General features: G+C 39.1%; 2 protein-coding genes across 2 annotated transcripts in view; one reads left to right on the plus strand and one right to left on the minus strand.

The window, feature by feature from the left end:
* The window catches only part of TAF8_1 (transcription initiation factor TFIID subunit 8), a 27,111-nt gene extending 20,349 nt beyond the window's left edge, over positions 1 to 6,762 (minus strand). Inside the window, exon 1 of the mRNA XM_051212237.1 lies at positions 2,903 to 6,762. Within this exon, the coding sequence (XP_051072392.1) occupies positions 2,903 to 3,050 (148 nt within the window). The 5' untranslated portion in view covers positions 3,051 to 6,762. The remainder of the gene's footprint in view (positions 1 to 2,902) is intronic.
* MS3_00004335 (uncharacterized protein) lies at positions 6,664 to 7,815 on the plus strand (the record flags this gene model as incomplete). The annotated part of the gene is made up of 5 exons (XM_035732635.2): positions 6,664 to 6,726; positions 6,757 to 6,890; positions 6,923 to 7,203; positions 7,229 to 7,555; positions 7,592 to 7,815. 5 exons carry the CDS (start codon positions 6,664 to 6,666, stop codon positions 7,813 to 7,815), a joined length of 1,029 nt encoding a protein of 342 aa, XP_035586072.2.
* Positions 7,816 to 18,805: the final 10,990 nt, after the last annotated feature.

The raw sequence follows: 18,805 nt of genomic DNA on the forward strand, positions 1-18,805 counted from the left end.
TTATAGAATACAGAACTCCACCTGTAGCTCTTCTAGAGTTATTGACGGTCTCAAGCCCGAGTACAGGAGGAGGGTTGAGCATGGATTCACCAACCCTATCCCGCAGAAAACTAACTCGATAAAAAAACACGCCAACCATAATAAAAAAATTAAACAATTTAAACTCTGCCATGGGAGTTCAAGGAAGAATTATGACGCCTCATGATGAAAGTCGAGATTCCTCCGAATTCACGAGGGCGATGCCCCTTCTAACAACCAGAGCAACAATTGACATAGGCACATCGAACATCAGGACAATGTGAGAGACCAGGAAGACCAGTCAAATAGCAACAGAAATGAGGAGATACAACTTGGTAGTACTGGGAATCAGCGAAACCCATTGGACTCAAGCTGGACAACAGAGGCTAGATACGAGAGGGATGCTGCTATACCCCAGTCATGAAGAGGAAAATGCCCCACACACTCAGGGAGTTGCTCTAATGTGTCCAAAGAAGCACGAAATGCAATTGTAGGATGGGAATCTCACGGATCCAGAATCATCAAAGCATCATTCAAAAAAAAGGAGGGAATCACGATTAATGTTACCCAGTGTTATGCACCCACCAATAAAAGCAACGATGACCATAAAGATCAGTTCTATGAGAGGCTGCAATCAATCATAGCGAAATGCCCAAGAAAGTATCTCATCATCTTGATGAGAGACCTACACGCCAAAGTCGGAATAGATAACACCGGATATGAAGATATCATGGGACGACATGGACTGGGAGAGAGAAACGAAAATGGGGAAAGATTTGCAAATCTGTGTGCATTCAACAAATTGGTCATAGGCGGCACAATATTCCCACATAAACGCATACACAATGTTACGTGGGTCTCACCGGATCACACCACAGAGAGCCAGATGGATCATATTTGTATCAATAAAAAATTTCGAAGGACAATCGAAGACATGAGAACCAGGAGAGGGGCTGACACAGCTTCAGATCACTAACCAGTTGTGACCAAGATGAATCTGAAGTTAAAAAGAAGAACTGGACAACTGGACAAACAGCACTACAAAGGTTCAATACAGCCTTCCTACGAGATATTAACAAACTCAACCAATTCAAGATAACTCAAAAACAGGTTCCAAGCCTTACAGGATCTATTGAAAGAAGGAACTACGATGGAGGATAATTAGAATAATATCAAAGCAGCACTAACTACAAAATGACAGGTGCTGGGCCTCAAGAAGCATCATCATAAGAAATGAATCTCTACTGAAACCCTAGACAAGATTCAAGAAAGGGAGAACAAGAAGGCAGCAATTAACAATAGTCGAGAAAAAACAGAGAAAGTCAAAATAGAAGCTGAATGCACAACAGCAAACGAGCAATTGAAGAGCATCAGCGCTGATAAGCAGAAATATGTGGAGAACCTAGCAACAACAGCAGAAAAAATCTTCAAGAGAACGAAATATGAGACAACTCTATGATAAAACGAAGAACCTATCAGAGAAATGCAGTAAGCCAAAGAGACCGGTCAAGGACGAAGAAGGCAGGACAATCACTGAGATTAAAGAACAGAGGAACAAATGGGTATAATACTTCAAGGAACTCTTGGATAAACAATCTCCACACATCGGATATCGAAGCAGCACCTACAGACCTTCTTACAGACGTCACTCCACCAACGACGGAAGAAATCAGGACGGGCATCAGACAAATCAAGAGCAAGAAAGTAGTAGGACCTGACAATATACCAGCTAAAGCTCTGAAGTCAGATATACAGGTAACTCCACACATGCTCCACATTCTATTCAGGGGGATTTCGGAGGAACAAGTGCCGACGGACAGGAAAGAAGAACACCTCATCAAGATATCAAAGAAAGATCTGAGCAAGTGTGAGAACTACATAGGCATCACACTATTATCGGTATCAGGAAAGTTTTAAAGTGTTGCTGAACCGGATGAACAATTCAGTAGATACCTAACTTTGAGATTAACAGACCGGATTCCGTAAGGATCAGTCGTGCACAAACTAAATCGCGACACTACGGAGCATCGTTGAGTAATCGATTGAACGGAATTTTTCACTATACATCAACTTCGTTGATTATGAGAAAGCATTCGACAGTGTGGATAAGAAAACTTCACAGGAACTTTTTCGACACTATGGTGTACGTGAGCAGATCAATGTAATATGGAGGAGGAGGTTTTGATGCAGAAGTAAAGGCAGAGATTGGCAAAGTATGGGCAGCATTCCTATAGTTGAACAACATATGGAACTCAAAACAACTGTCAACCAACATCAAAGTCACAATCATCAATACGAACATCAAAGCAGTCCTACTGTACGGAGCTGAAACGTGGAGAACCACCACAATCATAATCAAAAAGGACAAGTATTTATAAACAGTTGTCTACGCTAGATACTCAGTGTCCGTTGGCCGGAAACCATCAGCATCAGCCTACTATGGGAGAGAACAAACCAGCTTCCGTCTCAAGAGAAAATTGGGGAGTGGATAGAACATAGATTGCAGAAAACACCAAACTGTATCATGAGGCAAGCACTAACTCGGAACGCTGAAGGGAAACGGAAAAGATGAAGACCAAATTACACATTGCGTCAAAAATTGGAAACAGATATTAAAAGGATGAATGTCAATTAGAAAGGATTGCCCAGGACAGAGTTGGATAGAGAATGCTAATGGTCGGCCTATGCTCCACCACGAAGGGCAACAGGCATAAGTAAGTAAGTATGAATCCAGACATTAAATCTACGTCAGTTATTAGACGAAGTTACATTGATTTGAAACCTAACATACATGGAACATGTCATCTAGAGAAATAAATATGAGTGGCAAATTCAAAAAGTTATTGGTTAGAAATTTTCACCAACTGTTAGAAACTACACTTACAAGAAAAGAAAAGATTTGAAAGTACTCTCAACGCTGCGTACTCAATAGATGTATATCCAACTGATAAGGCAAGATAACCAATAGCACCTTCAACAACATCCAAAACACCCTGGGGGCATTCTCCACCTGTCAATAACCGGCTAGACATTTCAGAAACTTCTGAAAAAATGTAGATAAAAATTCGCACTTTCAGTACAAAGAAACTACAGGAAAATTGTAAAGGCGAAGATGACTATAATTTTTACCTGTATCCAGGACAAGGCTGGATATGGGTACTTTAATGGACACTACTCGCTAACACCATCCGAAGGGAAAAACTTTGATGACAGGTCACACTTCTCAAAATGTCACTATTAGCATACCTAGACAGTTCTCAGAAACCGATACAACCATAAAACATATTAACCCAATTCAAAGGTTGTTTTTTGAATTAAAGATAAAGATAAGGGGTGTTGGTGTCTCGAGGCTTAATAAAAGGTGATAACTGGATCTTACGACCTTTAGAGACTATAGACTGATCTCTTTGTTATTGGTCGAAAGTGATTTTATCTTATTTCCTACTAACTGGAGTAATCAATGAGGAAATAATCTTAAACGACTAACTACAATTTCCACTAGTCTAACTGGCACTTGTAAAGACCAATAACTTGTAATTCCCAACTTGAAACACTTTTAGAAGCGAAATGTTAGGATCCGATTGGTTTATTAATCCTAACTTAGCCAATCTAGTGAAACTTTATAAGAGCTGGAAGAGTAAGCATAGCTCATATGTGAGTAAATTACTGGAAAAAAGTTCAATCTGATGTTACAGCCTTGAACGGAAGAATAGTAAAACCACCACTCCACAGAACTAGCTCTCAAGTTTATTAGAAGCATTATAACCATATATACAACTTTGTTAAAACTGGATCATTTGTGATTACGCACCTTAAAAAACAGGCCCACCATAAAGGAATTATTTGCTGAAATAACCTTTTCACTACTTGATAAGTAACTTTAGACTGACTGAATATACTAACTGGATAGTCTCTTGGTAAGCACGAGGCAACGGGTATAATTTATGGGGCGATTCACAGCAGTCGAACAGAACGGAAAGATGCACAAATATAGTTACTGTATTATCAACGAGAAGTCACGACTAAGGTTATTAATACACCATTCTCTATATAAATTGTCGATCCAAATCTGCATTCAACTACGTAACTTACCTGAATACGTATATCCTTCTTATAAAAAAAGTCTATCGAGCCCATAGGGATAAAAATACCCTACGGTTTTATAGTCAGCACCCTGCTGTATTTTATTTGAACACAAATATTGGTACAAGAGGGCACCGAATACATATGCACCACACAAGTCACTTGGGTTGCGAGTGGGCCGAAATACTGCCCGGGTGCCCAGACCGAAGCAGATGATTTTCTTAGGGGGTCACACCCGGAGCCCTCGACCTAAAGATCTGGTCCATAACGCAGTGAAGCAACGTCATAAGATGCAGTCCGATGGTAGCCGGTGAGCAATAATTGGTTCACACCCCATTTGTTCCCTCAGGAAACTAGAGCCCATGTGTACCATTGGTTTGGAATCAAGGTTTTCCCACTCCCCTAGGTGGACTCTCCATATCCACTAACCCGGCTAAAGCGCCGGACATTCGCTTTCAGTCCTCTTGATTTCGTAAACAACGCCGCGAAGAGGCAGTGAGTAGGATTTCCCTAACAGTGGTTGTATACGCATGGTATGGCAACTCGAACTGATGTACGTACGTACGAAGTTCTGCGTTGTTACTGACTGACTGACTGACTTGAAAGCAGTTCGAGAGGGAGAGCTAACTCTCCCCACTCTCGGCTGTACCAGGGCATTTTGGGGCCCCTGACAAGCACATTATATATGGCTGTGGTTTCAAAGCGCATTTACAGGTGTAAAACTTTGTAGTATTTAAGTTTTTGCAGCTTTTCGAGCGTGCTTTGTATGTGGACAAAATATTATACCGCATACGCTCACATTAGGAACAGAAAGGATACAAATATATTTCAAGAGACCGTCTTGACTTACGAATTAATGTGAAAACATTACGTCACAATAATTAATATGAACCGTAAGAACATTTTAAATGAAAAAATACCAACATCTTAAAATGTCGGAAATACCCATGCTAATGATACCAAGTAGTTTAAGATGACAAATCATGGTCGGAAACCAGACAGGTCTTCCAATTAATACAACAAAGAAACTAAACGTAACACATCCTAACAATTCAGAAATATAAACATAATTTGGAACCTGATCCAAATCTGTATCCCAAACAAACATCATCATGTGAAAAACAATGAGAAAATGAGTGGTAATAAACTCAACTCCTACAACTGTAAACCTTGTACCAGAGAACCAAGCAAGATGGAGCGAGAATTTTTGTTTTCACTGTGGTAATCCGTGATGTAAGGCGCATTTTGTTACTTGTCGCTTTTGCTGGCTTATATGAAATATGTAAAGTTTTCTACGACAGTATACAAAACCTTAGTGAGGACTAAGCTTGAGAACTGCGTTCAGGCTGCAAGCCCCTGTTTAAAAGGTGACTTGAATATACTGGGAAAAGTACAGAGGGCAGCTACGCGTGCAATTACAGAACTCCAAGTTTTACCATACAAAGATCGGCTCGAAAAACTGGACCTCTTTAGTTTGTCCTATCGTAGACTAAGGGGAGATCTAATTTTGATGTACAGAATACTGAGAAATGATCTTGGACCTAACTTATTTTCTCTTCTCCTTCCCACTAGATCGAGACATCTCAGAGGACATAGCAGGCGAGTAGAAAAGCCAAGAACAAACAAGATACCCATGGCATACAGGTTTTTACATCGAGTCATCATTACTTGGAACCTGTTACCCTAGGCAGTGGTGTCTGCTCCTTCAATTGACGCGTTCAAGAGAAGACTGGACACTTATAGAAGCATACTAGAAAAGGAATAACAGAAGTCGTAGGTCTTCTGTCCTTACTACGAAAATCTGAAGGTACTACTCCATTATGTCAGTGTCGAGTGTACGGCAGTCAGTTCTAACGGAAGAAAAGTCACAACATAGTGGACATGCTTCCAAGTAATTCTATAATAGGACCTCAGTCCTAAATTTAGGCAAAAAGTAGATAATTCGGCGACATTTGAGAGACAGAGAGACAATAAGGGAAAAATCCGTATTATTTCCCCCCGGACAGGCGAAAAAGCAGGGCAAGGTATAAACGGTAATCCCTTTCAAATCTGTCCGCCGTTTCGTTTCAACGACCTTGAACGCGCTGACTGGAAGCGGGCATTCCGTATTTCAATTGCCGTGTGTGTGTTGGGTCCTATGAGTATTAAATGTTTCCATATATAAGTCATCTTTTGATGCATAATAAACACTAAATAACTGCTAAGAGCATTAACTGAGTATTTTCTGTTTTGTAGTGCACACTTTAGCTCTGTTGTTCCTTCGAAACTTGATCTGTGGTCCTAAGTGCTGTAGTGAAAGTCAACAGCTATATATAATTTGTTGATAAGGTCCGGAAAACAACGTAAGAAAGATAAAATAACGTAAAAGGTTATAGATGCGCATAGTTTTTGTGAGTTAAGACGAAATGTCAACTGAAGGGTAAGTCCTAAATATTTGTTGTTCTTCCTTCAGTTAATTTTTTTCAAGGAATAACCTTTTTTTAATAGCTATTGTATGTTGTATCTAGTGCATCATGCTCAAGTGAAATTTCAGTGAACGTAAGCGACGCGTTCCAACGTATTATGCTGAATAAGAGATTCGGAAGCTGGATTGAATTAGATAATGCGCTAAAGGATTTCCATAAAGTATGATGGGATAAATCTATGTTTTCTCAGATGACCCATACACACTATGTTCACGCAGAAAGTAGATTGTTGAAGGATGTGAGATATAAATACTTGTTCGTAGTGTTTCGTTGCACGTTTGGTCGTAAACGTAAATCAGAAGGTCTGAATGTGATTAAAAAACCGTGAGGACTCTAACTAATGTGTTACCTTTAAGGTCTAAATTTTTAAATTGCCAATCGATGTTTCGCGTAAGATTGGAGGGTCAACAATACGTTATAAAATCTTACAACATGACTCACAACCATCCGTGTACAAGTTCGTGGATGGTTTGTGATCCGTTGAGTAGACGATTGTCATCAGAAGAAAAAGAAAACTTGAAACCAGTTATATTGCACTGTCAGTCGACGGACGAAGTTATCGAAAGTATTAAGGGAAGAACAGGTAAGCAGGTGACCGCTGCTGATGTCAAAAATATGAAAGCTGAACTCTCCACTGGTAAGTGTATATAAATATATTTCAGGTTGGACTCGGAAGCAGGTATTGCAGATGATGCGACAAAACGGTCAAGTTAGAGAGCATGCATACAATTATGATGCTCCACAGCGTCTTATACCCTTGCTGAACATGTTGACCCCATTCGCAAGATCCAAAGTGTTATACGAACTAAAAAGAATGCGTTTCGTTAACTTAGAATATGAAAGCGGCGAGTGGTTGTTTATGCTTGACCGCGGACAACATTACGAAGTAGATGTAAGTATTTGTGAATGCAATTGTAGCACGTTTAATATGTGTCGATATCCGTGCCGCCATCTCCTACTGGCATATATTAAAAGACGAAGTCTAACAGGTAAGCTATTTAAATTATAAAATATAAACTGCATAGCTCATCAACTTCTTAGGTGTTGCTGTAGATGGAAATTAGACAATACGCACAATTTACAAAACAACACAGTAATTTCATTACGGAGACGAAGTAAAGAATATATACAACTTCAACGGCTCCAAAGAATGTGCAAACAACAAATTGTTGAGAAATATGGTGAACGCTTCGCGAATCAGGTGGAGAGAAAAGTCTACAATTTTTACTTAAGAATTATAAACAGCTAGACAGCAGGTTTACGATTAAAAGTTCTTTGTGGCTTTATTTTAGACCACTATTTATACAACTTGTAAACTTATCTTTCCACTTTAGTAGTCATGAAAAATCAATAAACTTTTTCTCATTTTTTGTTTTCGTCTTCTTCGTACTTTCATGGGGAGGTTTACCAATCGCTTTAACGAATAATTGTGTGTGAAAATTAAGAATTTGTACTACTGTATTAGTTACGAACTGTCGTTAGAACTTAGCGTTATATCGTTGTTCATTGTCAGGAATCAATGAGTCAAATAAAACAATAATGCGACTTCCACGTAAAACCTTACAGATTAAACAACCGCCTTACATATTTTCCGTTGTCAGATTACGTCCATCATCAAGTTAGTATTAGTACGTAACTGGACAATTTCATGCAGCTAGTTCCCTGATAAGATGGATTACGTAATCCTTAGACCACCCTTCCACTCACACTTCTTTGCTAAATTATGTTAACTCTTCAGATTGTCTTCACTTATCTTATTAATTCTTAATTCAATGATTTATTCATTACATCTAGAATTATCACACAATTTATCTTATATGCTTCTGAGCTTCACTCGACTATTACACCACCCATCCTTTATGTTCCCTTAAGTCTAACACCAAATGACCTTTGACCTGTTCAAGCATATACATATGTATAGTTATTATTGATAACCTAGGTCATTCCAATTCTTTGCTTTCTATTATATTTCATACTATTTCTTCCCTCAATCTTAAATTATAATGCATATTCAGTTGTATGCAACTTATAAGAAACCACGAAATGTAATGCAGTCACATGATTGTGCGTCAATATTTGTTTTGGCTCTATTTAGACCATAATTATACAAACTCACAGGATTTATAATATAAAACACTGCGTATGGTTGTTATATTTATATTTAAATAATTCATTAGATGAATGAGCATAGCAGTAGGCAATATAAAACAGTTATCGTAAACTTGTAAACCGGTTTTCCACACGATCTTCCGTAATCCTAAATTCCATAAGCTTCATACTATTCTGAAAAACAACAAATCCGTTTTGAGACAAACAATTAAACTTTGTTCTCAGTATCATATTCAATAAGTTATTCAAATAGCAAGTAACAGACTGTGCCTATAAGTCTTTTATTAACAAGTAGTGACATTCATTCATAACTTCCTAAGTAACACAACAACTGTATTACCGAAACGGAGTGAAGAGTATATAATAACTCATTTGTGAACCCTATAACAGACACGTCACAAATCAGTATTAACTAAAAAACATGGTTGTGTCACCATTCTCACAAGAAACACCGATCGTTTTATTCATGAAGATTTTGTTCCTACTTGATGTGGTGTTATACACTATTACTGCAGACATTCAGAAAGCCGCTGGACAACACTATAAACGTCAATTGTTACTCACATATTTTTTTTATACGTTACATAATTATGTCACTTCAGTACAAAACAATGGTACCTCTAATGGATATAACTTTTTATGGCTAAATACAAACAAGTTATATAATATTCACAATTAGGTTAACGCTTGATTGCTTCTACTTACATTTTATAAACAACTACCGACATCCATGTTCACCGTCACCGCAATCAAGGAGGTGAACCATATGTAAAAGATTTTACGGTTCATTTTAATGAAAACTCAATCTGTGATGTATTTTTTGACTAGAAACACGGTGAACTTTACTTGCTTGAGTTTGTATTGTTACAAATAACTATATTAAGCTAACTTCAGATTTACTTACGTGGTGAGCAAGAAATACGTCAAACTGCCAATAAAATTGGAATAAAAACTATGTTACAAGCACTAGCAATACAGAAATTGATGTGTCATGCAAAAAAGCCTGTTAATAGCTGATAAATAACGACACAAAAAATCCACGACAATATGTAACGTGTGCGCGAAAATCCCTGGCTTACCCGCTAGTCCGTGCCATGTACACTCTTCACAGAATTCCATGAAGATAAATTTCCAATCACGCTTTGCCCTCAATCACGAGAAAGTCCTTATCCAGGTTTTTATTCCACCAACAGATTACTAAACTTTCTAGTTCTGTTCTAAGACACCCAAATGGTATAACATAAGGCTTTACAGTGACATGTAGAATTTGTGTCTACTGGATTATTTATCGCGCAAGAATGAGGTTGTAGCGGTAAGTAAATCCCCAAAATAAATAGCTCTGTACGTCTGCGGCATTGGATGCTGACCACATAAGTTTTAACGGACTCACCTAGCTGATGGCCAGCTATGGTCCCTATGAACCGAGGACAAAGTTTGTGGAGATAGACCTGACAACCTTATTTTGTAAATAGTTTTCAATGTTATTTACTCCTGGGTATCCGTTCGACTATAAAGGAAGATATAGGTTGTACAGCCGCTGAGCTAGTTTATGGTACAACCCTTACATTACCAGGTCAACTAGTGGACCCAAACACTTTAACACCAACGGACCCAAGTCGTTTTGCTAGCCAACTGCTGAAGACCATGCAACAGATCAAAGCCATACCGCCTCGTGAACATAACAATCAAATACAACTCGACAGAAATCTAGAAACATGCAAGTTTGTCTTTGTTCGAGTAGATGCTGTCAAAAATCCATTGAAACAACCATACGAAGGTCCATATAAAGTAATTAAACGCACACAAAAATACTTCATCATCAGCAGAGATGGCAAAAAGCAGACTACTTCTATAGACAGAATCAAACCTGCTTTCTATGAATCTACTCAAGTCAAAGAAGACAACGCTGTTGACAATCAACCCCTTTCACCAGTGACTGAAAAACCAGTGGAGGATAAACAACTTAATACTAAGCCTTCTTGTTTAATACGCTCCGGCAGACCTATAAACAAACCCAAGCGTTATGTCCATTTCGTCGATTAAAAAAAAACAAATTTTTTTTCCTTTTTTTACAGTGTACATAATTAACCATATTTTTCCCCACAATTATTCGTTTTGTCACATTTTTCTTTCATAGAAAAAAATTTGTTACAATAATAAACGAGTAAACTCTATTTAATTATTCATTTGTTGTACACACACACACTCAAAAAAAATAAGCAGTTCATTTTTTTGGGGGGGTCAGTAACAGTCTGCACATTATTATCATTGTTAGCAAACCAAGCTTTTAAATGACGGTATTCTCATTACTTTTGTTTGTCATGCTATGCCATATCACCACTATTTTCACTCAATAACACACTGTATATTGTTAACGTACATGTCATACGCATCTCCACATTGTTAATTGGTTATTATTGTAAATATTTTTTTTTGGTATAAAATTTTTATTATTGTTATTGTAACCAGTGTTACCTCCGGACACTCTGGGGGGAGCTATGTGGAGATAGACCTGACAACCTTACTTTGTAAATAGTTTTCAATGTTATTTCTATTTGTTTTGTCAATTTTTCACTGTTTGTACATTTATCATTAAATGACTGTACGTGTTGTTTTAGTCAATGACCTTGAACACTTTTTCCGTTGTGCTACTACATAGCGTGACATATTTTTTCTGGCTAACAAATACATTACTACTCACATATCCCTCGTTCTATTTTCATTTGTGATTGAGTTAGCTAAATTCTAAATCAAATATTATCATTATTTATAGACTGTAATTGGAATACATCACATTCTACGTGGGATTATATCACTAGAGAGTTCCCCAACCTGCTCAGAATTATCAAACATTTATAATTGTGGATTTACATTACCGGACCTAATCAGAACACGCAACGTTTGGTCAATTTAAGTAACGTCCCTAATTTGTTATTGTATTTGTAACGTTTAACTTGTAAATATTAATATTACTATTGATTGTTATTAACTTTGTTGATACCTTTTGCGTTTATATATTGTCTGGTCCACCACAAGTTCGTCAGGACCTGTAAATTGGTACGACTTGAGGTTGAATAATCTCGAAACAACTTCATTTGCGATAAGTTCCTGGACCTTTGAATGATTTTTATCATTTTCTATGAAAACACTCCTGGAATACTTGGATAAGGAACAGTTTTGTTCATTTTGTCTCCATCTCAAGCTAAACCTTGTGGTACTATGGCTCCCAGCAACGTTGTTTGTCTGGCTAAATCTGTCCTTACACTCAGAGATTGATACCCGGATGCTAAACGATCAATAATAAATAGTCAATATCAGTCACAATGAGCCCGGGTGGATTATTGAATTTTATGGAACTAGATTATAAATCTGTAGATCTCCCTTTGTACTTGTTACCATTCAATTCCCTTCATATCTAAATAGGTCTTTTGCACGATAACACTCTACCTGTCTTCCTAGTGTGTTGTAGAAGCGAAAAATTCCACTGGGAGTTTGAACGAACACAGGGCAGGGAGTTTTGGGATTATGTGGCTTCGTGATAAGGTTCTGTAAGTTGCGCCGTTTACTAAAGTCACCTTATAGATTGAGGCTATTCACTGAACGGTAAAGGCAAGCTTATAATATCCATACTACTCAAAGTCTACAAATTTACTTGAGGCAGAAGTCATAAGATTCCAGGAATTTTCCACCGGCGTATTATTTTGGGATTAATATCCTCTAATTCTTCCGTGTTGCTCAAAATAATACTGTAGGCTGTTTGGTTTTTTACCCTCAACATTCCAGCCAACAACAGTCAAATTCGGCATAGAGGAACAATAACACCGTAGTTAACTTCACCCAAAACTTGACTAATATGATATAGCGACTCACGTGCAACTGAGTTTAGTTCAGTCAAGGTCTTTTGTTGACCTATTTAATGGACAAAGTCATCCATGCTATAACAACTTGTTGTACTGTTATTATTATTGTGCTTGTATGAAATACATATGCTTGAACATTGTCTAGCGCCTACGCATGTATTCATTCTGCTAGCTTCATTATTAACTGCTTAATCTATTCGCTGACTCATCCATTTTCCTATATATATATATATGTACATTTGCACCCATCCACTACAACTACTCGCTACTGCTACTGCTACAATCGTAGTTCGCTTGCCCATCCATTTTGCCTCTGCTGTCTGGTCCGAATTATCTGCTAAATAAACTGTAGTAGCTGCTTCTTTTTGCCTTCTGATTTCAAACATCTTTGAAGATTATACGATAACGGCTCGAGGGTGATTAGTTATCGAAGCACAGCCACTACAGAATTGGTAATCCCGACGTGAGAGCGGGAAGCGAATTTCGGCGAAATAATCAAATTCCAAAGATCCGTCTCTTTGCATCTCAATTTGGATTATCATATAAACTATAATTACAACAGTGGATCTATATTACTATTTTAATTACACTTACATTATTTCGCAAACATTATTAAACGTGACGATTATAGTCATAATAAATAACGATTATTCATAAACCATTGATATATTGGTGCAATTTAATATGTCTGTTCCATTTTATAAATTGTACCATTTTTATTATCATTGTCTTTGTCCGTCTATTTTTCCTTCTGACAGTTACATTATTTTCGTGTGCTACTTAATTTTTTACAAACATGTCCTACGAAAACACAGTGTCAAGCGTACAGCAAACCTCGTCCTTGAGGTCTCTTAACCTTCCTGCCCCTTCTTTTAAAGCCACAGACCCAAAACTTTGGTTTATAGGACTTGAAAATTATTTTCTCGCTAACCGCATTCTCTTGCAAAAGGATAAATTCGGCCTCACAAGCACACTTCTCCCAGACGAAGTAGCAGACAGCGTTCGAGAGGCATTAGCGAAGCCAGACACTGAAAAACCATACGACGTGCTAAAAGAGGCAGTAATTAAAACCCTTTCTCTCAGTGACCAACAAGCTGTTGAACAGCTCCTTAACCAAGTGCAAATTGGAGATAGAACTCCGTCACAACTAAAAAATTATATGAAAAGTCTACTTAGCGATAGGCACATTGACAATAACCTCTTGTATCAACTGTGGCTCCGCCGACTCCCGGCAAATATACAGCAGATCCTAGCTGTGGGAGATACGGACGCTGATTTAGACAACATAGCAAAGATAGCTGATAGAATATACGAAATAAGTAAACAAACAAGCCCTCCACTACACAACGTGACGGTAGACGATGGACTTGAAACCTACAGAAGGAAATAAATGTTTTATGCCGCAAGCTCTCAGAGTTAACGCAGAGAGAAAAGCCAAGAAGGTCATCGCGAGATCGCTCGCGTGACAGGAGCCGGTCAACTTCTAGACGACGCACAACTCCCACGACATGTTGGTATCATCAAATGTTCGGCTACAGGGCTAGAAAGTGCCTGCAACCTTGTTGATTTAACAGGGCTGGTAACCGATACCCACGAATATCAATGGCAACGGCATCAATGCACATAATGCCTGAAAATAGTCGCCTCTTTTATATACAAGACCGAACCACTGGCGCACAATTCTTAGTTGACACTGGAGCGGAAATTAGCGTAGTACCTTCAGTTAGCGAGGAAAGAAAAAACGTTAATCCGTCATTAGTGCTAAGAGCAGCAAACAAATCAGATATTAAGACATATGGTAAACGGAAATTGTCCCTAGATTTTGGACGTGGCGCTTCATACCGCTGGAGCTTTGTCATAGCGGACGTATCGATACCCATAATAGGCATAGATTTCCTATGTAACTTTGACCTGCTAGTAGACTCTAGACGACACAGACTTATAAACGGCAGTCAAACCACTTTGATAACAGGAATACTTACGGAAGCCGTTTCAATGAACCTTGTGATAGATAAAAGTCGCAATGATCCATATAAATTGCTGGTAAGGGAGTTCCCGGAACTCGTAAAAGTGACATACAATAAAGCTGATCTCAAACATTCTATTCAGCATCACATACTAACGAATGGTCCACCAATCAATGCAAGACTAAGAAGGTTAGATCCCAAAAGACTAGCTATCGCAAAACAAGAATTCGACAAGCTGATGAGGCTAGGCATCGTAAGGCCATCGAACAGCCCGTGGGCATCCCCGCTACATATGGCGCCGAAAAAGAATGGAGAGGTTGGGCCATGTGGAGATTACAGAGCACTGAACAAACAAACAGTAGCTGACAGATACCCTATACCGCACATCCATGATTTCACCTACAGTATAGAGGGCACTACTATCTTCTCAAAGATCGACTTAGTCAAAGCATGCTACCACATCCCTGTTGCCCCACAAGACATACCGAAGACAGCAGTAACAACCCCATTTGGGCAATATGAATTCCTGCGTATGCCTTTTGGACTGACTAACGCGGCACAAACCTTTCAGCGGTTTATCGATCAGGTCATTAGAGGTTTACCTGGGGTATACGCGTATATCGACGATTTATTAGTAGCTAGCGCCACTAAAGATGAGCATATGTAACAACTAAGGCAATTATTTAGGCGACTCAGAGGACACGGCATTTCTATAAACATTGAGAAGTGTGAATTCGGAAAAGAATCCTTACAGTTCCTAGGTCACAATATAACTTCTCAAGGCATCACGCCAATAGCAACAGAAGTCAACACTATTAGGAATTATCCTCTACTCGACTCATGGAAAAAGTTACGCAGATTTCTCGGGTTAATAAATTATTACAGACGATTTATCCCGAATTGTGCGTCAATATTGCAACCATTAATAGACGCGTTACGCGGACACGCACGGACATTCCAATTATCACCAGACGCGATTCAAGCATTCGAGAACGCTAAAAAAGCACTAACTAAAGAAGCGACACTAACCAGACGAAAGAGTGAGACACCATTAGCTATCATGACGGATGCATCGGACGTGACGGTAGGAGCCGTTTTACAGCAATTAGTAAATGGCATATGGGAACCACTCTCATTTTTTTCGAAAAGACTGAATCCGACACAAACAAGATATAGTACTTTCGGGAGAGAACTCTTAGCAATTTACTTAGCAATTAAACACTTCCGTCATATGGTCGAAGGCATAAATTTTACCGTCTATACAGACCATAAACCACTAACGAAAGCATTAAGTGCAAAGCAAGACAATTATTCACCGAGAGAGATCCGACAGCTAGAGTTCATTTCACAGTTCACGTCCGACATACAGTACGTTAAAGGACAAGAAAACGATGTGGCCGACGCATTGTCAAGAGCAACGATAAGCACACCTATGGCAAGTGGAATTGATTATAACGGTCTGGCAAAGTTGCAGGGGAGAGACATCGAGTTAAATAAACTCAGATCCGGTGGTACAACATCATTAGTACTCGAAGAGGTGCGGTTCGATAACACGAAAGTAATTTGCGATACATCAACAGGCCGACCGCGACCATTTATTCCGAAGACGTTGCGACAGAAAATATTCGAAAGCATGCACAACATGTCGCACCCAGGAATAAAAGCCACGATAAAGCTGATCAGCGAACGATTTGTATGGACAAACATGAATCACGATGTGCGTAATTGGACACAAGCATGCATGAAGTGCCAAAAAGTCAAAGTACATCGCCATACTAGCTCTGCAGTGGGTCCGTTTTCACACCCAGACACTAGCTTTGAACATATACACATCGATATTGTAGGACCACTGCCTGTTTCAAATGGATACAATTATATCTTTACATGCATTGACAGGTTTACACGATGGCCAGTAGCAGTACCGATAAAAGACACCTCAGCTGAAACGGTAGCCAAAACCCTAATTGAAAATTGGATTTCTTACTACGGCGTGCCAACAATTATCACAACTGATAGAGGAGCACAATTCGAAAGTCAACTCTTTCAACAGCTTACAGAACTCCTCGGTATTAAACGAATTCGAACGACATCGTACCATCCAATGGCAAACGGAATGGTCGAACGCCTACATAGGCAATTAAAAGCGTCCCTTACAGCCGTCATTGTTAACAACGATTGGTCTAATAAACTTCCTCTAGTAATGTTAGCTCTAAGAGCAACAATTAAGCAAGACATGGGATGTTGTCCAGCCGAGTTAGTTTACGGAACTACTCTACGGTTACCCGGAGAATTTTTCACTTCAAGTAAAAATGTCCCGACTGATGTAACCGGCTATGTGCAACGCCTGAGAAAGCACATGAGCGATTTAAAAATAACACCTCCCAGACCACAACAACGACGGGTATTCATACCACAGGAACTGCATAACAGCTCTCACGTATTCATCAGAAGAGATAAAATACAACCACCTCTTCAACCAAGTTACGACGGCCCATTTAAAGTGATAGAGAGGACAAATAAAACGGTTACCATAGAAAAAGCTGGGAAGACAGATGTAATTAACATCGATCGAGTAAAGCCAGCTTTCATCGATAGCGATAATCAATCAACAAGTACAGACTCATCTAAGATGGTCACACCTGCGAAACACGAGTCCCAAAAATCAACAACGTTAACGCAACAAAAAGACAAGACTCCGATAACAATAAGATCCGGCCGCAGAGTAAGATGGCCCCAACAATATGTCGCTACGATTTTTTATTAATGGTCTACTATTTTAAATATTAATTATAACTTCCACTTCATTGTATACACACGCATTATTAAGCTCATGTTATACGCTGTAAAACTTAACGTATCTTATGTACCCTAACACTTATTCGTATAATTTTTTTAAATGTAAAAACAATACCGCATTCCTTCTATTTCTTGCTATTATTTTATATAACCTCACGGACGGGCACAAACCAAATGTACAGCACACACTAACTTCATCTTAATTTTGTATAAGCCATTTTTTTCAAACGATTGTAACTACCCTATTCAGTTTACTATTTTTTGTGCAAACACAGACATTTTTCCATTTATCTTTGTTTGCAGGGAGGAGCTATTATAGCGACTCACTCACCAGAGAGGCCGGTCAAAGACAAAGAAGGCAAGCCAATCACCGAAATTCAACAACAGCGTAACAGATGGGTAGAATACTTCGAAGAGCTCCTGAATAGGCCGGCTCCAATGAATCCACCGGACATCGAAGCAGCACACATAGATCTTCCTATAGATGTCAATCCACCAACGACGGAAGAAATCAGAATGGCCGTCAGACAAATCAAGAACGGGAAAGCAGCAGGACCCGACAACATACCAGCTGAAGCACTGAAATCAGACATCGAAGCAACCACAAGCATGCTTTATCTTCTATTCAAAAAGATTTGGGAGGAGGAACAAGTGCCGATGGACTGGAAAGAAGGACACCTCGTCAAGATTCCAAAGAAAGGAGATCTGAGCAAATGTGAAAACTACAGAGGCATTACACTACTGTCAATACCAGGGAAAGTCTTCAACAGATTGTTGCTGAACCGGATGAAGGATGCAGTAGACGCCCAACTTCGAGATCAACAAGCTGGATTCCGTAAGGATCGGTCGTGCACAGACCAAATTGCAACACTACGGATCATCGTCGAACAATCAGTTGAGTGGAACTCATCACTATACATCAACTTCATTGATTATGAAAAGGCATTCGACAGTGTAGATAGGAAGACATTATGGAAACTTCTTCGACACTACGGAGTTCCTGAGAAGATTGTCAATATTATCCAGAACTCATACGACGGACTACAGTGCAAAGTAGTGCATGGAGGACAGCTGACAGATGCATTCCAAGTAAGGGCCGGAGTCAGACAAGGCTGTTTACTCTCTCCCTTCCTCTTTCTTCTGGTGGTCGACTGGATTACGAGGACCTCGACATCTGAAGGAAAACACGGAATACAATGGACAGCTCAGAACCAATTAGACGATTTGGACTTCGCAGATGACCTAGCCCTCCTATCACGTACACACGAACAGATGCAGATAAAGACAGCCAGTGTAGCAGCAGTCTCTGCATCAGTAGGCCTCAGCATACACAAAGGGAAAACTAAGGTCCTCAAATTCAAAGCGGAAAACAGCAATCCAATCACACTTGATGGCGAAACTCTGGAAGATGTAGAATCCGCCACATACCTAGGAAGCATCATCGATGAACAAGGAGGATCCGATGCAGACGTAAAGGCGAGGATCGGCAAAGCAAGGGTCGCATTCC

The sequence above is a fragment of the Schistosoma haematobium genome, chromosome ZW (genome assembly GCF_000699445.3).
Source record: "Schistosoma haematobium chromosome ZW, whole genome shotgun sequence".
NCBI lineage: Eukaryota > Metazoa > Platyhelminthes > Trematoda > Strigeidida > Schistosomatidae > Schistosoma > Schistosoma haematobium.